Source organism: Protopterus annectens, chromosome 4.part0, assembly GCF_019279795.1.
Source record: "Protopterus annectens isolate FY-2018-M chromosome 4.part0, PAN1.0, whole genome shotgun sequence".
Taxonomy (NCBI): Eukaryota; Metazoa; Chordata; order Ceratodontiformes; family Protopteridae; genus Protopterus; species Protopterus annectens.
This window is the reverse complement of record NC_056733.1, coordinates 211,934,417-211,959,487: the sequence shown is the minus strand read 5'-3', so window position 1 is coordinate 211,959,487 and position 25,071 is coordinate 211,934,417. Positions and strand designations below refer to the sequence as shown.

General features: G+C 41.6%; 2 protein-coding genes across 3 annotated transcripts in view; one reads left to right on the top strand and one right to left on the bottom strand.

Moving 5' to 3' along the window:
• The window catches only part of RAC3 (Rac family small GTPase 3), a 296,914-nt gene extending 293,034 nt beyond the window's left edge, over positions 1-3,880 (top strand). Inside the window, exon 6 of the mRNA XM_044068215.1 lies at positions 1-3,880. This exon is cut by the window's left edge and continues 776 nt beyond it. The gene's annotated coding sequence lies outside the window, so the exon portion shown is untranslated.
• Positions 3,881-9,920: 6,040 nt separating this feature from the next.
• DCXR (dicarbonyl and L-xylulose reductase) overlaps positions 9,921-25,071 on the bottom strand; it is a 513,647-nt gene continuing 498,496 nt past the window's right edge. Inside the window, exon 8 of one of the 2 annotated variants that reach the window (XM_044068213.1) lies at positions 9,921-10,151. In XM_044068213.1, the coding sequence (XP_043924148.1) occupies positions 10,048-10,151 (104 nt within the window). In that variant the 3' untranslated portion in view covers positions 9,921-10,047. The remainder of the gene's footprint in view (positions 10,152-25,071) is intronic. The other variant, XR_006364447.1, reaches the window with a different exon arrangement.

Below are 25,071 nucleotides of genomic sequence, written 5' to 3'. Positions count from 1 at the left end.
GTACTAATACTTAAAAGGTACCATGTACTCAGGGTGCAGTTTGTCATTTCCAGCCAAAGCTGTGGTGACCTTCTCTTCTTTGCCCATAAAAATGTGTGCATGCCTGGTCTTTTCAGTGGAACGCTTCCCCCAATAAAGTTGTTTATTTGCTCTTTTATCTGGTGCTATTAGCAGATAATATGGACCAGGCAGAGCTAACTTGCTGGGAAAGTATGTTTATCTACTTTAGATCTGTGGGCAGAGGGGGGGGGCTGTGACATTTCAGGGCTGATATAACATCCACCAAGCATCCTGACACTGCAGTACAGAGTACTGATTAACAATGTAATAAGACAGCCCCCCTCCCAATAAGTAAAGGTTTGCAAGTTACCTTTAAGTTTAGTTAATCACTACCATTTCAAAATGTCAGATATAAAAAGTCACATGAACAACAGTTTTTGTGAAGCATGTTATTTATACATGTATGCCCTTTGGTTTCTGTTTACTCTTACAGAAGAGTATACTGATCCATGTTTTGCTGTAAAATGTCAAATGCAAGTTATAAAACTATCACATGGTGGTGAAGGGTATCATTACAGACATGACACTAAGTAATACTGTTGGGATATGGAAACATATTATGAATTTTGACAGGGGAAAGCCATGTGACTGTAAAAGGATTTTTTTTCATTCAGTACATCACAACATGCTACCTCTCTACCCCTATGTTCAGAATTTAGACAATTGATAAGATAACATGCATGTTTAACTGTAAATATGTTTTCACAGTGTTAATCTTTATCAGACAAATCTATGCTAACAGCAGCAGCAGTACAGAAAGAAGCATTCGCAAAACAGCTCTTTAATTCATGAAAGTTTCGAGTTTGAGGCTTAATAAAATAAAACCATTGGAAACTACAAAAGAAAAAATACCTCCTTGCATAAAAAATGTTTAAACTGAGAATGCCATTTGCCAGTACTAGTTTGTACTTGAACTGCAAAACTATTTAAAAACAGGTGCATAACTAAATTGCCTTGTTCACAAACAAATGTGCCTTTAAGAGCTGATTCTAGAACCACCCACTCAAGAAATAAAAACCAGTTCCAGACGGTCTCTAAAGATACAAGCTCACTACAGCCTGTGTGTTCACTACCATATTTGGGGGTCTTTTTTCTATGTTTTCATTCAACCGTTTTTACAACAGTCATCTTTTTTATTTGTTGTTTGCATGAGTAGTAATGAAAAATGTAACACTGCAAAAACTGTTGAGTACTTAAGTATTTATTCTCTTTTTTTATTTGTTCTTCAGTGCCAAGCAGCCTACAACTTGGCAACAGGGTATCATCAGCTACTCCAGCTTCAGGGGCAGGATTTTACCTCTCACAAACATGTAGAGAGAACAGCTATTTTCTCAAGCACAGAATATAGGTACACTTCCAAAAGCTTTGTAAAGTCAAATTAATGATGCAGCTATTAGAATATCGCAATTTTAAAAACAATTTCATGACTTGGGATACAAAGGCTGCTAACTACAAGTGTATCATTTGATTTAGCTGACAGCACTACACAAGCTATCCAGCTGTTAAGTGCCAGCTCCTGAATGGAGAGGCACTTTCATGCTGCTGAAAGACACCACCAACCTTCCAGAAAAAAATCAAGTATTCTGACACAACTGCTGAATGCTAGCCACACAAAATAAACACTTTTTAGCATGCTTGCTAGAAATCAGTGGATAGGTAGTATAGATTACCTTCACAAGTCCAAACTGCAGGACTGAAGAAGAGAGACATCAAGGTAACTTACTGCGTCTTCCAGGAAATGCCAGGATTTCCTTGGCACCCTGGATGTTCACACAGCACAACTGAATGCTTGCTATACCTGTAGATAAACCAGGGCTTTATTTCCGTTTGTATATCATTGATTAATCATGGGTATGTAAGACAGTGGCTGTTGCTTTGCATGTCCCCGTTTCCCCATTTCATGGTTCTCTTACTAAAGCAATGCTACCTCTGAGGTTACACAAACTCAGGATAAAAGGAAGAGTAGTGAAACAGGAAAAAATATATAAATTCTTTACTCTGAATGACCTGACTTTGTTCTCAGCATTAAATGTCACTGCCTGAAATTCCACAACCAACACAATGAAGCTTCAACAATAAAAATCTTTGCTTAAAGACAGACATCACTCAGGTCATGATGACAAAGCAGGGTAAGACAAAGTGTAGTGTTCCCCTGAACCAATCATTATAGAGTATAAAACCCAGAACTTACCTCTGCGGTACTCCATTAGTTTGCTTATTCCTAATGCTGTCCACAGTATAGCTCTCTAGTACGAGCCTACAATCACAATGCAGTCAAAATGTTCATCCAGTCTCAGCCATTGTAGTTTTCCTCAGTTTGTTGTGCAGGAGCAAGTCAAAGCCTTGGGGATGTTCAACTTGACAGCATTATGTCAAGTTCGCCTGTAAGCCAGATATAACAGGATCAGATTTGACTGACAAGCTATAGGCTATAAGCCCATATTGACTGCTGGGTAAGAATTCCAATGCTATCCAATGAAATCCAAGCCTCATGATAAAATCCAAGCTTCATAAGAGCTAGTACTGGGGACCTACATACAAGTCTGTGAATAATGTGTCTTAAAGTATTCCCTTTCCTCTGAGGTAATGACGATTTTGCAGTTAGTCTGTGTTATAATGGTCTACGGGGATGCAGGGGAGCTTACGATGTGCAAAGAATAACTTTAAAGGAGAACAATAACTGTCAACATTTTATGTAGTTTCCCTGTTATTTTCTTTTTTTTTTTTTTTTTTTTTTTTTTTAAATGTAATTCTGGAACTTCCAGTTACTGGTCTCAGAATTACAGTAGCAAGCCCGACTGTTGCCCTTCAGGAAAGCAACCAACCTCAGGATTCTCTTTAGGACTTTCTCTGCCACCACTGTTAGGATAAAAAGCCTATATTCCACAATTTTTTTCAACCTCTCTTCCCTCCTGTATGAGGGTACATGGTTGCCTTCTTCCAATTTTCAAGCCCATATTCTGACAAATTATTTCAATTCCCCCTATCATGCCATACAAAGGTACATGGTTGCCATATTCCAGTCCTTAGTCACTTACACACTAAACAGTGACCTGAAGAGCTTTGTCAGGGGTTCTAACAGCACACCAGATACATTTTGAGGATCCTGGAGACACTCTATCTTGACCATACACTGTCATCTGTTAGGACAGCCAGTTCGCTTTCTACCTCTCCCTTCTGTCCTGGCATCAGACCACTGCTCTCCTCCCCCACCAAGGTTGTCTCTCCCCTCTTTGTTCTGTGAAGACAAAATCAATTTTAGTTCAGTCTGCTCCCCGACTTCTGTGATCTCCTTTCCATCCTTATGGAGACTAGCCAGGTATATTCAACACTTGTTCCTCCTCCTTGACCCCTTTTGCCAACTTCCTTTGCTTACACTTTTGCTGCCCTTGTCTCTTCTGTTGCCCTTCACCTTATCTTCCTTACCTTCCTTCCAACCCTCAGAAGCCATCTCTTTTGCATTGTTAGTCTCATTTTCCTATGCAGTCTTGGACAGTCAGAGAATTAGCCCGTTTTTCTCTTCTCCTCAAAACCTTATCCACAGTCCTCATTATTCCATTCAGGAACTATTCCCAGTTTGTTCACCTCTCAATTTGCCTCCCATCCCTTAGTTAATATCCGCAGAACCATAGCTAATCTAGCATCTTGTGCAACTCCTCAAACTGGCATCACCCAAAAGATCTTCTGTGGGGGGGGGGTTCTTTTGCATTCCTGTAACTGTAATACATTTGATGCTACATCAGTAACAAGTAGCTTGCTACAGTTACTAACACACACACACACACACACACACACACACACACACACACACACACACACACACACACACACACACACACACACTGCTTCAGTCATGACCGCAGATGCAGTATCAAACATCAAATTACAGCAACTTGGTCATATCAGATCATAAATTCCTTCAGTACATTCTCACAGTGAGTGTTCTTGAGCATGATACTGATATCATCATGGTTTCATTAAGCTGTTCTTGAGCATGATACTGATATCATTTCTTCATTAAACTGTTCTTGAGCATGATACGGATATCACCATGGCTTAAGCTGTTCTTGAGCAGGATACTGATATCACCATGGCGTCATTAAGCTGTTCTTGAGCAGGATACTGATATCACCATGGCTTCATTAAGCTGTTCTTGAGCATGATACTGATATCACCATGGCTTCATTAAGCTGTTCTTGAGCAGGATACTGATATCACCATGGCTTCATTAAGCTGTTCTTGAGCAGGATACTGATATCACCATGGCTTCATTAAGCTGTTCTTCAGCATGATACTATCAATATGGCTTCATTAAGCTGTTCTTGAGCATGATACTATCAATATGGCTTCATTAAGCTGTTCTTGAGCAGGATACTGATATCACCATGGCTTCATTAAGCTGTTCTTGAGCATGATACTGATATCACCATGGCTTCATTAAGCTGTTCTTGAGCATGATACTGATATCACCATGGCTTCATTAAGCTGTTCTTGAGCATGATACTGATATCATCATGGCTTCATTAAGCTGTTATTGAGCATGATACTGATATCATCATGGCTTTATTAAGCAATGCCAGCACTTGCATCACATTGGCATCTGTCAGTTGCCTCTTAGTTTCCACTCAGGACAGCCACCCCCTTCACCCCACTCTTGTTATGGGTCTGAACTCCTGACCCACTCTGTCACACTCAGAATAATATGCTGTCACACCGTCTCTGGTTTCTTACCTTCCCCCACCTTTAAACTACACAGTAGCACAATCACTGCTGGGTAATGGCATGTTTAGCAAGGCATCCCTGTCTCCCTCTAGCTTGGTTAGTATCACATGCAGAATTCTGTCCTTTGTGGTGCAGAGCCACACAAACTGGCTAATCCCCTCAGGGTCCAAGACTGTAGTCACCTCCCACCATTCCCTCGGTTCCTTAGCTCATGGGGACCTCCCAGCCTGCTCCTGCTGAGTATTCCTTCTTCTACCCCAATTCTTTTGAGCGAATACTTATTTCTCACTTTTCTGAGTGAGCTGTAAATGTAAACAAGGCATTAAGAAACAAAGGGAAAGAGCACACGAGTTTCTACAGCCACATCTAAAATAATCCCTGAACATGTTTTGCTGTGTTTCTGCATCACTGTTGCTTTTTGATTGTATGTTTCTGTTCAACATCCTCATGATTTGTGTTGCCAACAGTTCATTCATGTGTTCCCACATAACAATATTTTCAGTACAACACTATCTGATATGTCAAAACGCGCTCACACCAAGTAATCACAATCCGCCTATCAAGCCATGTAATCATTGGCATAGACAAACTCATATATACCATGTCATATACATTTTCCAAAATATTTTGTGCAATGACGTTTGTCAGAATCAGATTTTTTTTAACTAGATTTACCACAGTTTATCGTTACACATTTTACTTGACTTTTTTTTTCCAGAATGCAAAATTTTTTTAATTTATTTTTAACTTAAGCCTATACTTTCTTTACAATTCCAAAAATCATGCTTATGCCCCTACATGGAAATGACAAATTTGTCCTATGCATTTTCTGTACTGTTTTCTGAAAACTTGTAATGCTTCATGTGGCTCTCTTCTCCTTGGATCCTATACATTCACTCAGAACACCAAATATCATATTATAGCAGTTTGGTGACATCAGGTCATAAATAACTTCGGTACACAATCTCATAATGAGTTTACTTGAACTTGATTATTTTATATGGTAATGTGCTTTATCCATGGGGCTTGTCTCCTGCACCCCCATATATAGTTTTGACCCTGCTTTTTCTTTATTATTTTCACTCAAAGGTCACTACTCCTTGGAGAAAGTGATCAATGGGAGGTAATGAAATACCAGTCTCACTCTTTCTCAGTGGTACAAAAACCATGGACATCCACAGTTTACTGTAATGCAAATACCTGCAGTGTTGCTGCAGTTATCAGCAAGCAACAAAACACAAACAGAAACCAACTTGAGCTTTCATGCTTAAGAAACTCATACTCAAGATTGGATGAGTCAAACAAGTGAAGGTACTAAACCTTTCTTCTTAAACAGAAAAAATGTGACTCATCCCCATAGGATCTCTTAGTAATCAAAATGAAGTAAATAAATAACAAAATGTAATTTATTCTCTCGCCCACCTATACTGACATGTCTTACGGCCAGTACAGTACAAATCAAAAAGTGTACCCCACTTTTTCTCTAAATCATCACTGTTCTTCCCAGATGGTTACTCAAGATTCTAACCTTCCACACTCCCTTACCCACTTTTCAGGAGATGGCATTCCTTTTTGTCTCAGGCTTGCAAGAGGACCTCCTTTATGCATATTGATGCTTCCCCCTTCATCTCTCAACCCTTTTCAGATTCATAAACAACTGTTTTTAATGTTCTGTTTAAACTAAAAATGCACTGGCTCTAATAATCTGCAAATGCACATTTATTATATATATATATATATATATATATATATATATATATATATATATATATATAAACAGTACCCATTTCTTAATTTGTAGATATCCTCAAAACTTAAAAGTCAGACATTTGTGACAGAATGTTTTATTTTTTTATGATTAATTCCACTATAACAGTTGCATCTGGCACAACTCTGAATACCTGCCTGCTAAACACCACAGTGCACATGCCCATCTCTGACTGAAGACATTGGGTACAGTTTGTTTGTAAGGATACAATATCTGAAGTTCAAATAAGCAGTCACATCAATCATACAGGAGGGTGCAGAAAGCTGGTGACATAATGCCAGCTGAGGGAGAATCCCTCTTTATCCGACAAAGCAGCCAACAAAAAAGGTACATCTAAGTAACAAGAATTAGTAACTTTAAAGAAATACACAGATTAGATCAAGGTGGGGGGAGATGTTGCACATCGGAGCAAGTGCCCTGCTTATCATGAAAAAAGAACACAACCCTGTGAAACTGGTTGCTCCACAGGATGGTCAAGGATTAGCCAAGATTACCTAAATGTAAACCCCTGAGGGTAGTCCCAGTTTACTGCTAATGTACCCAGACACAGCCAGCCAGCATCCTGGTACTTCACTGGGTTAAACAGGCCTTGTAGTAGACCACAGTATACAATGATCACAATCATTTACAGTAATTTGTCAGGATTTTCACAGTAGTCTGAAAAGCACGAAATATAGCAAGCCAATATCTGTAGCTACATTCCAGCAGTGAAAGTATACATCTGTTCTTTCTTAGCTGGCAAGCGGATACCATCCACTTGTGTGACTTGTCCCTTTTTGATACTCATTTTGTTGTTGAAGTAATTGTGAAAATGTAAGTTTTTGTACAATAAAAGATTCATACTGGTGCATACTTACTGGTTTATTGATATAGTTCTTTAAGTTACAGTCCAGCTGTCTGGTGCACAGTAACTACAGGTACCTATTCTCTGCATAGAGTGCAGCTGTTAAGGATTTCAATATGTTTCAGATTTGTGGGTGCATTTTAGGGTGCTTCATGTGGGCTATCTGAACTGCTGGATGGCAGGGCAGTTGTGTGCATATTCATAAAAAAGCTTACAATGACATGTATGAGTACATGTCAAATGCATGTTAGGGTACCTACTATTACATACTGCAAGTGAGTGTATATACACCATTAAAATGCTAAATGTGATTGAGTATATGTACTGTTATATGATGGAGATGGGAAGGTATGTATCATTTCATATCAAATAAGTTAGTATACACAATGCTAGATACTGGAGGTAAGTGAATGTAAGTACCATTATATCTCAAACGTGAGTTTGTGTTTGTACTTTACATGTTAGAGGTGAATGTGTGCCCACACACACACACTGTTATGTGAAGGAAGTGAGTGAGTGTATATATCCTTACATGTCAAAGGTGGGTTAGTGTATATACCATTAGATACTGAAGTGGGTTAGCAGGTGTACCTTTATGTGTTAAGGTGCATACTGTCACATGCCAGAGGATGGTTGGCACCCATATTGGCTGCTGAATCAGCACTGAGGTACATGGCTGAGGGTTAGGTTTGTGTACCAGTAGCTGGTCATAGCGAGACGGATAATTCACCCAGCACTGAAATGCAGAGACAGCAAAGTACACAGCTGGATTTTAGGTTATCTCTTGCCAGTTAGTAATGGAAACAAACTGTTATAATGTTATGTTAGGTAACAGTGCAAAGGCAGATGAATGTACTGGTAGGCCTAAGTGGAAGAAGGCACCTTTAGATGAAATGCCAGGTGAAAGTACTTTAGCTGTCAGATAGCACTACTTGCTTAGTTATTTATTTTTCCTTCAGACGGGCTGAATAAAATGTTACTGACTCACATAATATTTTTTCACACCACTGCACCTTTCATTTATCACATGTGGGCAGCAAACACCCCATACTGCATGGTCTCCACTGTCGGGCTAAGTAACAAGATGCTATGAACAATGGGGTAGTTTTTCTCCTTGTTTTTATAATATGCATTGCTGTTATTGTAGGCATGCACACCTTCATTCACACTCTGTCTTCACTCTACCTCCTCTCGCCTGCAATATGCAGCATTAACGCCACAGTGGATTCCCAATCCACCTCTTCTTCCTTGGAGGTGTGCAGGTCATGAGCTAAGTTAATTCTTTCTACTCACAGCCAGTGCTCCATGAACCCATGGCCATTCCCAAACCAGAGTGTCTACTGCAGCTCTGGCCACGCCACACTGGAAGGGGCTGCATCCCGATGGGCAGTACAGTCAGATTTGTCCTCTGGCAATGTTAAAAAAATAGGCATATGTGTTGCTGCATGCTTTTATAACTGATTTTTATTTCTGGACAAGAGGTAGGCATGTGCTATCTGTAAAAATGGCAAGTGAGTTTTATGTCTGTCTGCAAAGGTGCATCACTGGACAGTACTGGAGAAATTCTGCAATGGCAGGTGACAGAGGCAGGCAGTACTACAAGATGTTATAGACCAGCTTGTGTACTATGTATACAGAGAGGAGGTACTGATGAGTACTGTTTAGTCTTATAGCCAGGGACATTTGTACATTTTATACATCACCGGACATTACAAGAGGAACTATGCACTGCCACACGCCAAATGTAGGGAGTACTGTAGGATGCTAGGGATAGGTCTGTATGCCACGGGTGTCAGGATGTGTCTACTGATCTAGACATTATGTAAATATAAACATACTAAAAAGACAATACAGACAAGGACAGGGCAGCCTCACACTATATGAAGATCACTGTGAAAAGCAAAAATATTTTAGCTAAGCAGCATTGCAGAGTAACCTTGCACTTCTCAGGAAAGTGATGGGAGTTCCCATGGTCATCTGCTGGTAGCTAGACACAATAGGGACATGGGTTACAGTGCAATCTCCTGCAGAAGTAGCTAACCATTTGGTCCTAAAATAGTATGGAGTGTAAAGAAGTGCTGGATAGAAAGCCACCTACACAGATCATGACAACCACAGTAACTGAGAACCTTTCTCATAAGCCAACACTGGAATCAGAGGCTGCTGTTTATGTGTTACATGTATTCTCACTAATAAATGTTGTACAGTCATAACGGCAGCACACAGACTGCATTCTGAATCAAAAGTGTCTGCACAATAAAATAGTCTAAATCTTTTAGAAGGAACACTATTTTGCACTATTCATGGCGCACTACTGAACACTTTATTCTGCACTACTCACGGCGCACTATTGACCCCAATAATGACAATTCACCACACTGGTTGAGCCCAACAGCTGCTGCTGGAGTATCTGCAACCTAGATAGACAGAAGGTTGTTTTTTGGGGTAGGTACAGATACAGATTATCAGTACAAAAATGTAGAGAACCTGGTTGTATACTTAATAACTGCACATCTGATAACATACTTTATGCTTTCCCCTTTTTTACTACCAGATTTCATGGTAACAGGCTTCAGTATAATGAAAACTTTGTAGATCAACACAGAGTTAAGAAGTGTCATAACAGTATGCAGTTATCACAGCAATCACTTTGTCAGCAAGCAAGGAATCCACCATCCACAGGCAGTGTTGTCCCAGTGATCATGCCACTTTTATCACTCAGCAGGAAGAGAATTGCATTCACAACATCTTCTATTTCTGTTTGAGAGAGAGAGAGAGAGAGAGAGCAGAAGTCTGACATTAGTGTTTTTTTCCACATCAGATCACCCTTAAGGATAAGTTATAATTACTGCAGAATTGCTTTTAGTCTTGAAAACACAACTAAGCAGTCTAGTAGCCTGAAGTTTACAACATTATACTACATCACAGTACAGACGACAGCTGGGAGCTTTGTTGCTGTGTACCAGTACTACAAAAAGGCTATGTCTACAAATTAAGCACATCAATTTGAGACATACAATCACCCTTCCCCACTCATATACTGCTTTTGCTGGACTAATCTGCATTAAACTGTGTCGAATGGCCCACTATCTGTAAACAGTGGAGTCTTTCTACATTCATTTACACTTCACAGGACACAAAGCACAGAACTGCACCAAAGACGCATCATCTTACTGTCCCCTATGCTGTTTGAAGGACTGATGCTTCAGGAATCTAAAAAAAATATAGCCGATTCCATGAGAAATAAGATAAAAATTGTGAAATAAAGAAAAAAGAAATGGAACAAAGTAGGAAATTGTAGTTCGTCTCCAAGGGCTAGATTCGTGTGCCCTTGTAACAGCTAGAATACACAGTATTCATGGAGGGCAGCTGTAAAAGATGTGTAAATAGCATTGCTGGAATTCACATGGAGTGCACATGTAAAGGCTACATACAGGGCATAGCAGGATACGTCTTATTGACAGTTTCAAAAACATATTTGAGCTACAGAACTCACAGACCCAGCAAACTCTGATACCAACAGCAACCCTTTCCCCCAAAACATATTTGAGCTACAGAACTCACAGACCCAGCTAACTCTGATACCAACAGCAACCCTTTCTCCCAACCATTCTTTATATGTCTCATCCTCACTGCATCATTTTATCCCCATAAGATAGTCCATACATCCCTGTACCTGCCATCGAGTCACTGGCAGCTGACATTATGCTGACAAAATGGGGAATATGGTACTCCAGCTAGAGAAGTGAGTGACAGCTGATAACCTTGATCACAGCACAACAGCACACAGGCTGGCATGCTGCCTGGGAGAGACGGACAACAGGGTAGCAGAGCTCAGACACCACAAGCAGCAGACAACAAAAACATACTTAATTTCTAAAAGCTCAATGAAGGAACCCAGTCTCATTGTGAAAACTGCATGCACGACACCAGTGCTCACTATCTTACTGCTCAAACACAAGTCTGCCAGCTGGTACTGTAGAAACACACTGCTGCTTTGTGGAGACAAATCAGTGCCATGCATGCAGCTGAGCAGTGCACTGCCAATTCAGTGTGCCATTCAGTTCACTAACCTGATGACAGACTTTAGCCCCTGTAGCAGTAACATATTTTTTGAAGGCAAGAAAACATTAAATGTCTAGTCTGCTTGATTATATCTTAATTCCTTTTTTTTTAAACTGTTAAGTTTATTTGCATACCATACTTGTAAACATTCACAGATTCAGATTAAATGATATACTTTATGAACAATATTAGTACACTCCTACTAGACTACTACAGTGGCTGACCAAACAAGGGCCTGACCCCACACCAGCCATGGCCACCACAAATAATATCTATACAAGCCCAGTAGTAGAGTGGCAAAAACAACCTTTCCGGCCACCACTGCAAGCTCAATTTGATTAGTTGGTTTATCAACAGAGGTCAGGCTCAGGGATTGAACAGGTGAGTGATGGCTCTCTAAAAGTGTGTGTGTGTGTGTGTGTGTGTGTGTGTGTGTGTGTGTGTGTGTGTGTGTGTGTGTGTGTGTGTGTGTGTGAGCTCAAAGCCTTCTAACACTAATCCTGTGTGTTTGAGGCAGATGCACACTAGCAGCTGTATAGCATACAAAGAAGTCCTTGTAAGCTGCCTACACACACCACTTCACACCCACACCCTAAGGGATGGATACTAAACTACCTCACTTGGTAAAATGGCTCTAGCTAAGACAGGGTGGCAGTTGATATAATGGTAAAGATCCTTGCCTCCCATGCACAAGGTACTAGATTTGATACTGACCACAGGCCAATGCCTGTATGGAGTTTGCATGTTCTCCATGAGGTTCTTTCTACTTCTCAAAAACATGCTGAGTGCTTACACCTCAAACACCACCAAGAATGGAGTTTTGGGCAGCAGCACATTTTATTTATTGGTGACTATGGGGGGGGGGGGGTTCCAAAGACGTCTGCTTTAGGCATCAACTGTGCTGCGCGGTATCCTCTAGATAGGAGGACACAGATCACAGACTGCCCACCGTATCAGGGCTAGCCACTCAATGGTGCAAAAATTGGCTCCACGTGATTTGGTCAAATTGGCTGTCACCAAAAATGGGCATGGGCATTTGCAGGTGATAAGTGGGCTGAGGACCCAACCAACTCTGACACATGCCAGTGGTGAGAGGGGATCTAAACACGCCTGTTGGCCAATGCATGCCTGATATAAAGCCCAGCAATCTGAGTCAGTAAGCTACTCACCAGCCAGTGTCCAGTTGCCCAGCATTGGTTACCTGGGATAGCTCTAGTGAGTGACAGCTGGAAGTAAAACTAGTCAACCTGCCAAACATGAACTAACGATTGCTACACTCTGTATAGGTTCACTGACAATGGAGCTTGGAAGTGGACGATAAGGAGGCTGGACATGGTCTGTATCCAAGAGACAAGATGGAAGGGCAGTGCAGCAAAGTCACAGCTTGGGATCCAGAGTCTACTACTCAGGAGGAGGACAGACGAAATGGTGAGGGAGAGACTTCAGAATACTGTGAGGGATATCATCAGAATTAATGGCAGACTCTTGACAATCAGAGTCTTGTGAAAGGATAGGACAGTATTTATAACCTCAGCTTATGCCTCACAATATGGATGTGACAGCAAGGAAGAGAGGGCATTCAGACAGCAGATGCAGGACATATTAGATAAAGCTGTACAACATGAGTTGGTATTGATAATGGGGGACCTGAATGCACATATTGGGACAGACAGAACAGGTTATGAAGACTGCTTGGGTCCACATGAGTGGGGCAACAAGAATAAAGAAGGAAATGCCATTCTAGACTTCTGTCTGGGAAATGGCTTAATGGTGGCCAACACACACAGTTCGGCAAAACAGACAGTCACAAGATCACATATACAAGAATGGCCAACATGCAACTCAGGTAGACCTCCTCCTAGTAAGATAAGGCACTGGGGTAGAATCACTTATTGTAAAGTCACCCCAGTGAAACAGTCAGCCCACAGCATAAACCATCATTTGCCACAAATCAGCTGCAAGCAGTGGTCAGAGAAGGCCAACAGAGACCAGGCTGAAGACCTGGAAGTTGACTGGAGAGAAAGCACAAAAGAGTTTGATTAACTATGCAGGGCTCTGGCACCTCAAGAGAAAGAGGAGGAGGCGGCAATAGGTTTAGTTGAAGGAAAGCTGCAGAGCCTCAAAACAGCATGTGTGAGGACTAAAGAACAGATATGCACCTGAGGCAGGTATGGAAATACGGTAGATAAGGAAAGCTGGTGGTGGAATGCAGAAGTCCATGAAGTCATCAAAAGAAAGGAGTGCAGAAAAAAAATAGGAGACAGAAAAGATGGACCAGGCTAAGAAAGAATACTGACTGGCTAACAAAGAGGCTAAGACAGCAGTTGCAATAGCAAAGAACAAGGCATCAGAAACACACTAGCAGCTTCTGTAAAGTGACTCAGTAAAGGACACAAAGAAACTCTTTTAGGTTGCAAAACAAAGATAAAGAAGAAAGTCATCAGACACCCTTCATCAAGGACATCAGCAACAACCTGCTCACCATCCCATAGGAAATCAAAGGAAGATGGAGGGAGTACTTCCAGCAACTTCTGAATTAAGAAATCCCCACAGAAGCTGTACTGTTCCAGATGCAGCCTTTGATGAAAGAAGAGCAGGAGCCCATCCTAGAATAACTGAGATCACCACCACGGAAAATGAAGTCAGGGAAAGCATCAGGCTCAAAAGAGAACACAGCAGATGACCACAGCAGATACGATCAAAATGTTGGTTGAGTTATGGGAGAATGACTCCAGATGATTGGATAATAAGCATACTACTGCTAGTGTACAAGATCAAGGATGACATTCACAACTAAAGGAAGTATAGTGGCATCACACTCCCGTCACACTGCATGAAAGTTCCGGAGAGGCTGAAACAAATATGCAAAGTAGTAGAAAGTAAGATGGGAGATGAGCAACCCGGATTCAGATACGGCATAAATGACCCAATGTTTGATTCAAGATTCAAAGTAAACTTTACTGTCATTTAGGACTACACACGTGTAAACCTAAACAAAATTACAAGTATCAGCTCACCATGAGAGTACAGAAGAAGCACAGAATACAACAAATTCAACATTAAGACATATCAAGTACAGGAATTAAGAGAATAATGACTATGCCACAAGACCATAAGAAAAATGACAGGCAAGACCGCTCTTGCACATGCAGTAAAATTGTCACTCTTTTTGTATTATTACATAAAGCAAGTAATGGGCAATTGTACTTGAATGTAAACATTGCACATTCCAAACAAAACACTGTTATTAAGTTAATTTGTGGTGGAGTCACTAGGGCTGGTGTCTGAGTTAACAAGTATCACCATTGGACAGAAGCTGTTAATGGATCTGGAAGTTCTACAGCACATACTGCAGTAACTCCTGCCAGTTGAGTAAATCAGTCGTGTGCTGGGTGCAAGGAGTCATTAAGTATTTTGTGGGCTCTTTTAAAGCTCCTTGCTGTGAATGCCTCTTGCATTGATGGTAGATTGGTGCCTAAGATTTTCTCAGCAACTCTCACCACTCTTGGTTATTTCTTCCTTTCAGCTACTGTACAGTTCCTAAACCAAACAGTGAAGTTACACGTGAGAATGCTCTCAATAGCTCCTCTGTAGAAAGTGGAGAGAGCAGTAAGTGGGGGCTTTTCTCTTTTGACCCTTCTTAGAAAGTGGAGACTATGGGCCTTTTTGACCAACTGACCAGTAATCAAAGTCCAAGAGAGATCCTCTGAAATGCGTATGCCTAGAAATTTTGTAGTTTTAACCCTTTCCACCTCTTCGCCATTAATCTTGAGTGATGAGTGGGCAGTTGACTTTTTCCTGAAGTCAGTGGCAATCTCCTTTGTTTTACTGATATTCAGGTCTAGGTTGTTTCTCACACACCAGTCGATCAGAGAGTTGACCTCATCTTTGTACACTTTTTCATCCTCTTCTTTGATGAGACCCACGACTGTGGTGTTATCTGCAAATTTGATGATATAATTGGAGCTGTGTTTTGCAGAACAGTTGTGGGTAAGTTTGCAGTGAGACAGATAGTTGAGAAGAAGCTAGAGATGATGAGAGTCCAACTTGCCATTCCTAGGCTTGGAGAAAGCATACAAGGTACCACAAAAAATGAGTTTGGCAGTACTGCAATGGCTCAAAGTGCTGGAAGCACTGGAAGAATTAGTACAGGCTATGTACAAGGACCCAATGACACAAGTATAGAGAGTGTTTAGATTCACAGAGGGGTTTGCAAGTGGGAGTGGGTGTGTATCTGAGTTCATCTCTGAGCCCACTGCTGTTCATACTGGTGATAGACTAAGTTAGCTAACAGGTCAGTGTTGCTGAATGCAGACAATGCAACATTGCAGGAAGCCTCTGAACAAGTACTTCAGCAAAAAATACGGGAATAGAATGCAAAAACTGAAAGCACATGAGATGAAGCAGAGAACAGATAAGTCAGTTGTAATGGCAGCAAATGGGGAAATCAGAAAAAGATGGGAATTGAGATACAAGGGAAAATAGTGGAACAAGTTAACAGGTTCAAGTACATGGAAGGCATGGTTGAGGAGAAGAGAAGTCTGAATGAAGAGGACTAAGCTGGAATAAGTGGGACTGCAGCCAACTGGCACAGAATGTCAGGGGTAATGTATGACAGAAGAATGTCAAAGAAGCTGAAAAGTAGTATGTACAAAAAAGTGGTGTGACCAGTTCTACTATATGGTACAGAAACCTGGTCAGTAAAGGCAGAGCAGGTGATGACACTAGAGGCAATGGAGGGCAAAGGAGATGAAGTGCCTTAACAGGTGGTAGGAAGCACGATGTGGCAGAGATGACGAAAACAGGACATCAGAGTAGAAACCCAAGTAGTTCCAATTGCAAAAAAAGTCAGAGAGAACAGATTTATGATTGTTCACGCACATGTGTAAGAAAGCAGAACAGTCTGGTGAGGAAAACTTCAGACAGGAAGAAGATAAGAGGAAATGAGGACACTTAGCATAGAGATGAATGGACTGTGTGAGGAGGACCCATGACACTCGGGCATAACTGTCAAAGAAGGTAGGAGAATGCCAATGAATTGAAAGAGATGGCGACAGTTAACATGACACCCCAACCTCCTGTAGAAAATGGGGAAAAGAGAGTTAATGATGGTGATAAAAAGGATGGCAGAATATCTTGGTTAAGTGGAGGTGCCTTCTTTAGCAGTGGTATAGCCCTAGGCAGGTGGGGATGCTGTCATTGGCAGGATAGCCCAGAGCAGGTGGGGGTGGCACCCTAGGCAGCTGGATAACCCCAACCAGACAAGGGTGCCACCTCTGCAGTAAAATATTTTGAGTAGAAAGGAGGTGCCACCCTTCACTGTAGAAAATTGAAGAGGTGAGGAGATTACCACTCTTGGCAGCAGAGCAGCTTCAGGTAGATGGGGATACCACCCTTAGCAAGTAAGAAGCTCTGTGTGGGCAACGGTATTACTCTTGGCACCAGGATAACCTTGGGTTTGATTACAGCCCTGGCTAGGAGAATGTGCCATTGTGGTCAGTACTCAGTAAGATAACCTTGGGTAGATGGGGGTATAACATCCTGCAGTAACAGGCCTGGGTAAGGTGGTGACTGAGATACAGCCCTGTATGTGTGTTGTACTGCTCAGCTAGCAATAGGACTATCTTGGGTAGATGGTCTTTGGCAGTAGGATAACCCTGAGTTAGTGTGAGGAGTGGTATCATCATTGGGGGAGCTCTTGGAATCACCACCCCTACCTGAACCTTAAATCAGTCTCTGTAAGATGCATTTGCTACACAGAAGTTGAAGATCCCACTGAATAAAGAGTCAGTCTAAGTACAATTCCAGCTAAGCAGCACAAACTAGTAGAGTGAATGGTTCAGTAGGAAGATATGTTACAAAAGGAATGTTTGCAGTTGCAAGAATGCAAGGAGGCAGTTCTCCAGTGACTGTGTTGCAACGTATTGCTCTAACAAATGTGTAACTGGTTGAAAGCACAGGGACATTTAGTAAATGCATACAACATGTGGTAACACGAAGTTGATCAATCGGTTCATTTGGGAGCACACTTTTTAAACACTCACTGCAAGTCTTGCAGAATCTGTTAAGTGGCCAACACTTAACACTAACAGTAGCACCTCAGATTTCTGCATACTGATTACTGCAACCCAACACCAGCATTCATGTCCTGAAGTAGTTGCTATTCAAATGCAGGTAAGGTCATTTTTTGTTTTACAGATCAAATGTGCAGGTTGCTTTCATGGGGTATATAGAGCTCCTAATGTGCCTCAGGCAATGATTACTGCCATAATCCTTTACTGTTATCACCACTACAGGAACTGCTACACCCCTTCCACACCAACTTAACTACATCTTGTGCTCTCAGGATATATTCTACTAGCTCTTGTGTAACTGTGACTGGGCAGGGATAGCCACAGGAAATAGTTACAAAATTCTGCAAGGTATTCACTTTTTTCCCTGGTACTTTTTGTCCCATGTTTGGGGGGAACCTTAATGACTGACAATGGCCATTTACTCTTCTGTACTAGCTATCTCCAGTAAGAGGGGAAGAGAGACAGAGAGATTAGGAGGGTCTGTCATTCAGGCAGTCATGAGTGTTTCTTGTGACCCTTCCTGCAATAGGGAATGGGGATGTATTGCTTATGCCCAAGCTCGACTGTGGTTAGTTGGAATAAGCAAATTTGCATCTCCACACAGACCACTACATTTTTCCCCATGTAAGTGCACATCCCTATGCAACTGCAGTGAGAACTACTGCTGGAACAGCTTGGTAGCCGAATGTGTGCCCCTGGGCTGTTCCTTGCAGTGACATCCATCTTCTATAGGATTGTGGTATTGGAGAGCTCCGATTCAACCCCACCCTCCCAGAATGGGCACACCCATTCTCCCCATGCCAGCTCCAACAGATTTCCAAGCCAATAACTGAATTCAGGTACTCGGGACTGTAACCAGGGTTTCATCCTTCTATATCAACAGAGTTGACTGTTTGCTGATAATACCTGTACAGCCAATGTCAGTCAAGTGCTGTTACTACAATGTTTTGGTACTATGCCCAATTAAAAGATGATCCTTCCTGTGCTCACATTTCTTGTCCTCATACACACTGTAAAGGGGAGGCTTGTACACAAAAGTAGAAGTTGTATAAATGTTGTTAAGGAAGTACATTTGCATTGCCTACAAAATCATCTTGGAGCCACTGTAAGATACTTGTGCATATGTGGTAATACTGAATTTGGGAGGCTATGAGATTCTTTGGCTGAACTACCTTAGCATAGCCAATGTAGCTGACATCTGTTCAACTGGTCCTAGTATGACTACAGTGAAATTTCAATGTCAGTGTCTTGGTTAACAGCAAGCTTTGTTACCTAAGGAAGAAAAGATGTTCAGGTCTTAATAATAAGACTGATGTTCTTAATGTTTCACTGTTGCAGTCATTACATTTGGGTAATCCTGCTGGCAGGTTGCACTCAGCCAGCCTGAATTCCAAAGTCTTGGGTCCTGCGTCGGCTGCTGTCACCCCTTCCCTGACATCAGGTCGTCAGGGATCTAAAAGAAGCAGCCAATGCCATTTTCTTCAGTCTTTCTTGCCGCGAGGTGCCCGAAGCAGAAGCAGTTCGCAAATGCCAGTCGGCCGACTCCTGAGATTTTTTGTGTTCGAGTTTCAGATCCGAAGTCTTCAATAAAGCTAAGTACCCCGCTGGGAAAACTTTTTTCTTGCTCCAGACTGATGTCAGAAAAAGTTAATAACTGTATTTCTTGTAGAAAGCAAATACCTCATAAGGATTCCCTGCCTGCAACAGGAGTTTTGATGGTGGGCAAAGGCTTGTCATCACAACAAGGGACAGCCATTCACATTACCCCCAGCCAGGCAGACACTAACATCGGATGCATCAGATTATGCCTGGGGGGCCCACAGGGCAGGAAGAGGCATTCAGGGAACATGGTCCTCAAACCAAATGCATCTACATATTAATCAGAGGGAGATGCTAGCTGTTCAAAATGCCCTGACAGCCTTCAAGGACCTACTTCATCCAGGACAACTACTGATAAAGACAGACAACACCACGGTCATGTGGTATATAAACAAGCAGGGTGGCACACATTCTTACCCCCTTTGCAGACTAGCCATGACCTTGTGGGACACAGCTTTGACTTACCAAATACATCTGCAGGCACAATTCCTGCCAGGAAAGGAAAATACTCTGGCAGACGAACTAAGCAGAAACCTCATTGATCCCCATGAATGGAAGCTGGATCCGCAAGTCTTCAGCATGATAACAAGGAAATGGGGATGCCCAGACATAGATCTTTTTGCCTCCCCTCACAATTGCCAACTAAAAAGATTCTGCACACGGACTTATCACAGACAAGCATGGAAAGTGGACGCCCTATCTTTCAGCTGGGAAAACCTAACAGTATATGCCTTTCCCCCACTGCCTCTCCTCCCCAAGGTGCACCTACAGGTCAGACAGGAGAAGCCAAAGATGATAGTGATTGCCCCAGACTGGCCATGCTAGTACTGGTATCCATTCCTAAGGAACTTGTCATTATACCCAGCTTGGACTTTACCTCAAATACCTCATCTACTGACCCAGCAAAACAATCAGATTCTGCCCAGCCAACTCAGGACATTAAACTTGGCAGCATGGTGAATAATGTAGTCACACAAAAAACACCCCTCAGTAAAGGTGTGCTGGATGTCATTCTGGAAGCCAGAAGGCCTAGTACTAGAAAGTCTTATGCTGGAAAATGGAAGAGATTCTGTGCTTGGAACCAGGCACAAGGAACTGATACAACTGTCCCAAACATTCCTCAGATTTTGCAATACTTAACTGAGATGCTGGACAAAGGCCTATTGTTTTCATCAATTAAAATTCATGCCTCTGCCATTTCGGCTCATTACAATACAGAGCCACCATTTTTTTCTCATCTTTTATTAAAACAGTACCTCAGAGGGGCCAAAAATTTAAGGCCTCCATGAAGATTACCAATACCTGCATAGGACCTCAACTATGTCTTGGAAAAGCTCACCCTGCCTCCTTTTGAGCCAGCTGCTATTGCTGATATAAAGTTTTTATCTTGGAAAACAGCTCTGCTCCTAGCAATTACTTCAGCAAGACGAGTTTCAGAGCTACATGCGCACGTCTGTGGAACCTTTTATAATTTTTCGTCCAGACAGGATCTCCCTGAGGACAAATCCAACATTTATGCCTAAAGTGGTGTCCAGTGTGGCTCTAAACCAAACTATTCATCTGCCAAATTTTTACCCAACACCACAGAACAAGGGGGAGAGAATTCTGCATTCTTAGGACGTACACAGACAGCTTAGATTCTACTTGGATAGAACCAAAGTTTTCAGGAAGACAGAGCAATTACTAGTGGCATATGCTGCAGGATCACAAGGAAAGGCTATCTCAAAGCAGACTATTTCTAAGTGGTTAGGCCACTGCATTCGTTTCTGCTACTTATACCATGGCAAGCCAGTGCCTAAGGGCATTAGGCCACACTCCACCAGAGCTGCAGCCACTTCAGCAGCCTTTATCAGGGGAGTACCAACCAGAGACATTTTAGAGGCTGCTACTTGGAGTTCAGTGCACACCTTTACAAAGCATTATCATCTGACACTCTACTCTAAATCCAGGGCAGGCTTTGCCACTGCAGTTCTGCAGGGCCTCATAGCTGCTCCTACTACTGTCTAGCTCCAGCCTCCCAACCATAGCTTTGGGACTCTACCCAAATGTAAGGACTGCAACAGTGAAACACAAAGAACATAGTACAGTTGTGTACACTTACCATAAATGTAGATGTTCGAGTGTATTCACTGTTGCAGTCCAGGTTACCCACCCACCTTCCCCCTTTTTTCTTTGGACCTTATCTTTCTATCTCTGATTAATACAACCTATGTGGTGTATTTGCCTATAGATGAAGGTAAAATTTATATTGGTGCATTTCAAAATATATATATATATATATATATATATATATATATATATATATATATATATATAGATATAGATATATATATATAAAAAGTTTGGCTACCCTTTTTGGGGGCACCTGACATCTGGGGCAAGAAAAACTGAAGAAAATGGCGTTGGTTGCTTCTTTTATACCCCTGACGACCTGACATCAGGGAAGGGGGCGACAGCAGCCGACGCAGGACCTAAGACTTTGGAATTCAGGCCGGCTGAGGGCAACCTGCCAGCAGGATTACCCAAATGTAATGACTGCAACAGTGAATACGCTAGAACGTCTACAATTATGGTAAGTGTACACAACTGTACTTTCCTGTTTGAGGTTCTGTTCTATGGTACTTGTTCAGTAAGCACATAATACTCGCACATAATACTCTCAGACTGAACTTTGTTATTAGAAAGCAACAAATTTCAACTGTAGCGGTGGAGCTTATCTCTACTCATACCACTTTGTGTTCCTATTGTAGGCATGCTGCATGTCCTTTAGTTCTCTCACACCTTATGGCACTAGTGACAACAAGGATGATGCAGGTTTATTCTTCTTATTTGTTTCCTTATAAAACTGATAGTCACCTTTTTCATCAGAGGTCTTGTACTTATCCCTAGCAGCAAAACAGACCAGATACCAGCCACACGTTTCAACTATTAAAAATCCAAGGCCTGTCCAAAACTCTTTTTCCGAATCCTCTATAATATTTTACAAAAAGTAAACAATTAACTTAACCTTGGGTCTCAAATCCTCCAGTACAGAAGTAGCAACAGCTTTTGTCAATGCATATAGTATACTAAACTGTATTTGTATTTCTTGGAAGTTGACTTGACATTCACAAGCCTAACATGGTTGTATATCCTGGTTTTGCAGACATTAACCAACAGACTTCAATTTACATGCATCTTTCTTCCCCAAATTCAGAGCCATTGGACATGGAGAGATGGTACAGTGCTGATTTCTAAACATATTCCTATTTATATGATATGGCTGCTTTTGCCAATAAATCTGGTTAATAATGTAAATGTCTTGTTTGTGAAACCAAAACAGATAAACACCTTAAACTGATAAATCAGCCTGATGTGCCACTTATCCACCGAAGTACACCTTTAGAAATCACAGACACCCCCACCCCAAAAAAAAACCTCACCCTTCCTGGATTATAACCATTGTGTTAAGGGACTTCAGTTGTACTGGAGTTAACAGTGCAAGAGACCTGCACTGCAGACATCTCAGTAAGCTTATACTGAAGTGAACTGTTGCCAGCCACACTAGGTGCATTTCATCCCACCTTAACCATTTGTTTAGTGACTGCATGCTAAGTAACTAAGCAGGCAGGCAGTCTTCACCATTCATACCACTATCTCTTTTCTATGACCAGTGTGGTATTCACAGTTGTGCTTCAGATACACAACAGAATCAAGAGTACAATTACTCTCATCTCCCGTACCAGCAGAGATGGTTGTGGCAGGCTTGTCTGCTGTCATAAAGTCATACAGTCTGTGGCCCAGCTTTGATTTTTGTTGAATACGCTGTTGCCTCAACAGGACAAGACAAGAAAACCAATGGCCTCTTCAGCCTGCTTCAAAAAGTGAATTAATAATAATTTTGAATGGATCTTATTTTGCAGCATCAGGAAGAAAGTGATTAAACACTTGTAGTATACACCTACAGGCACACTAACCCAAACTTCATGACAGCCCATTTTCTGCTGTCAGCAACTCAAAAAGCTCTTAATCTACTATATGCTATCAAAACCCAGCACACAACACTCTTGGGAAGTCATTACTCGTACATTTTTTGCAATTATATTAACCACTTTTCAGGCTAACAAAATAACATAGGTGACAATCTCAGATAGGCCACAGAGAAACATATGTTCCTGCACAGCTCCAAGCTAATTACATCCACTTGTCATTCTCTTACTGTGTCTATATCAACTTTGTTTGCACAGCAGCTTATACTCTCCTATGAGCCACAGACTCACCATTTTGTCCATTTGCCTCTTTTTCTAACCTAATCACAAAAAATGTGCTTCTTATTCATTAAATTATTCAGTCACCTATATATTAACTACCTTGCTTGTAACCTCAATCACATATTTTTATAGTCGTACCATGTATGTAATACTCTGCTTTATTTTTGATTGGTGCTTTTCTCTGTGCGTCTCCGCTGAGCACGGGCTATTGGACCAGTCAGCCACTGACCAGTAAACAAATGTAATTAAATAAAATAAATACGTGACTTTATAGTCTTGTTCCAACTATCAGAGGGTCTCAGTCAAAGTGCTAAACAAATTGTTAAAAAGATACCTGTCTGTGGCTCAGCTGGCCCTAATGGACTGGATCTCAACCTTATCAAGACATGCGATACCTTTATAGTGTTACCTTCATAACATACAATGAAAGTCTCTCAGCTCTGTGTCCTTTCCTGAACTTCAGAAAGGATCTACACTCATTTCACCATAAAAAAACCCTTTCACAGCATGATTTCATAAATACATGTCTCACTACTATCCACTTTATGAAACACTGGGAAAAGCAGTGCCAAGCCAAGTGAAATCCTTCGATGACTATGGCTTATTACAAAGCACTAACATGAATTTTGGAAAAGCCATAGTACACTGACTGCCCTAGTCTCATTCACCCATAGCAACCTTAGAAGTATGGATGCCGGGATGGTACTGCAATGAAAGCTGACAAGTATACTGACTGTCCTATCCACACACTCACCCATAACTTCCTTCAAAGTATGGATGTTGGGAAGCTGTTTGTCATGCATATATGGATTTTTCTAAATCACCTGAATGTGTGTGACACCACAGATTCCATTCTGTGTTTATGCTATATGAAAATAAAGAGACTGAGTTGAACTGGTTCACCAGTTATCTGCATCATACCTGTAAAGTGCTAGTTAACACCTACCTCAACCACTTACAGTCTTCTGCGGGTGCACCTCAGGGATAAGTGCTAGGATCAATCCTATTCACCTCTGTGAATGAATTCTCTTAATCTCTCCCAAAATGAAACCACTTTCTTCATGCTAAAAATCAGGCTTTGTGGTCTTCTGATAAATCGCTCAGCACTTCATATGGAAATAAGGAATAATTTGAAATCATCTACAAATTTGGTCAGCCAGATGCAACCCTGATGTTCATCATGTTACACTGCTGCAGTCATTACACTTGGGTTATCCTGCCATCAGGCGGTTCCCCAGTCGGCCAGAGTTTCAAAGTCTTGGTTCGGTGTCGGTTGCTGTCACCTCCTCCCTGACGTCAGTGCGACAGGGGTATATAAGATGCAGCAGATGCCATTTTCTCCAGTCTTTCTTGCTGCGCGGTGCCTGAAGCAAAAGCAGTTCGCAAGTGCCAGTCGGCCGACTCCTGAGATTTTCATTTCCGAATCCAGAACCAAAGTCTTCTACAAAGCTAAGTACCCCGTTGGGGAAACTTTTTCCTGCCTCAGTCCGATGTCAGTAAAAGTTAACTGTATTTCTTGTGGAAAGTAAATACCTCATAAGGATTTCCATTCTTATTGCATTCCATGCCTAGGCCCAGACCACAATGTCACTGGTTGTCGGTTTTGTGCTACATTTAACAAGCACACTATTAAACGTCGGTTTGATTTTGCCCAACATTACTTTGGCAGAAAATTTAATTATACGATGC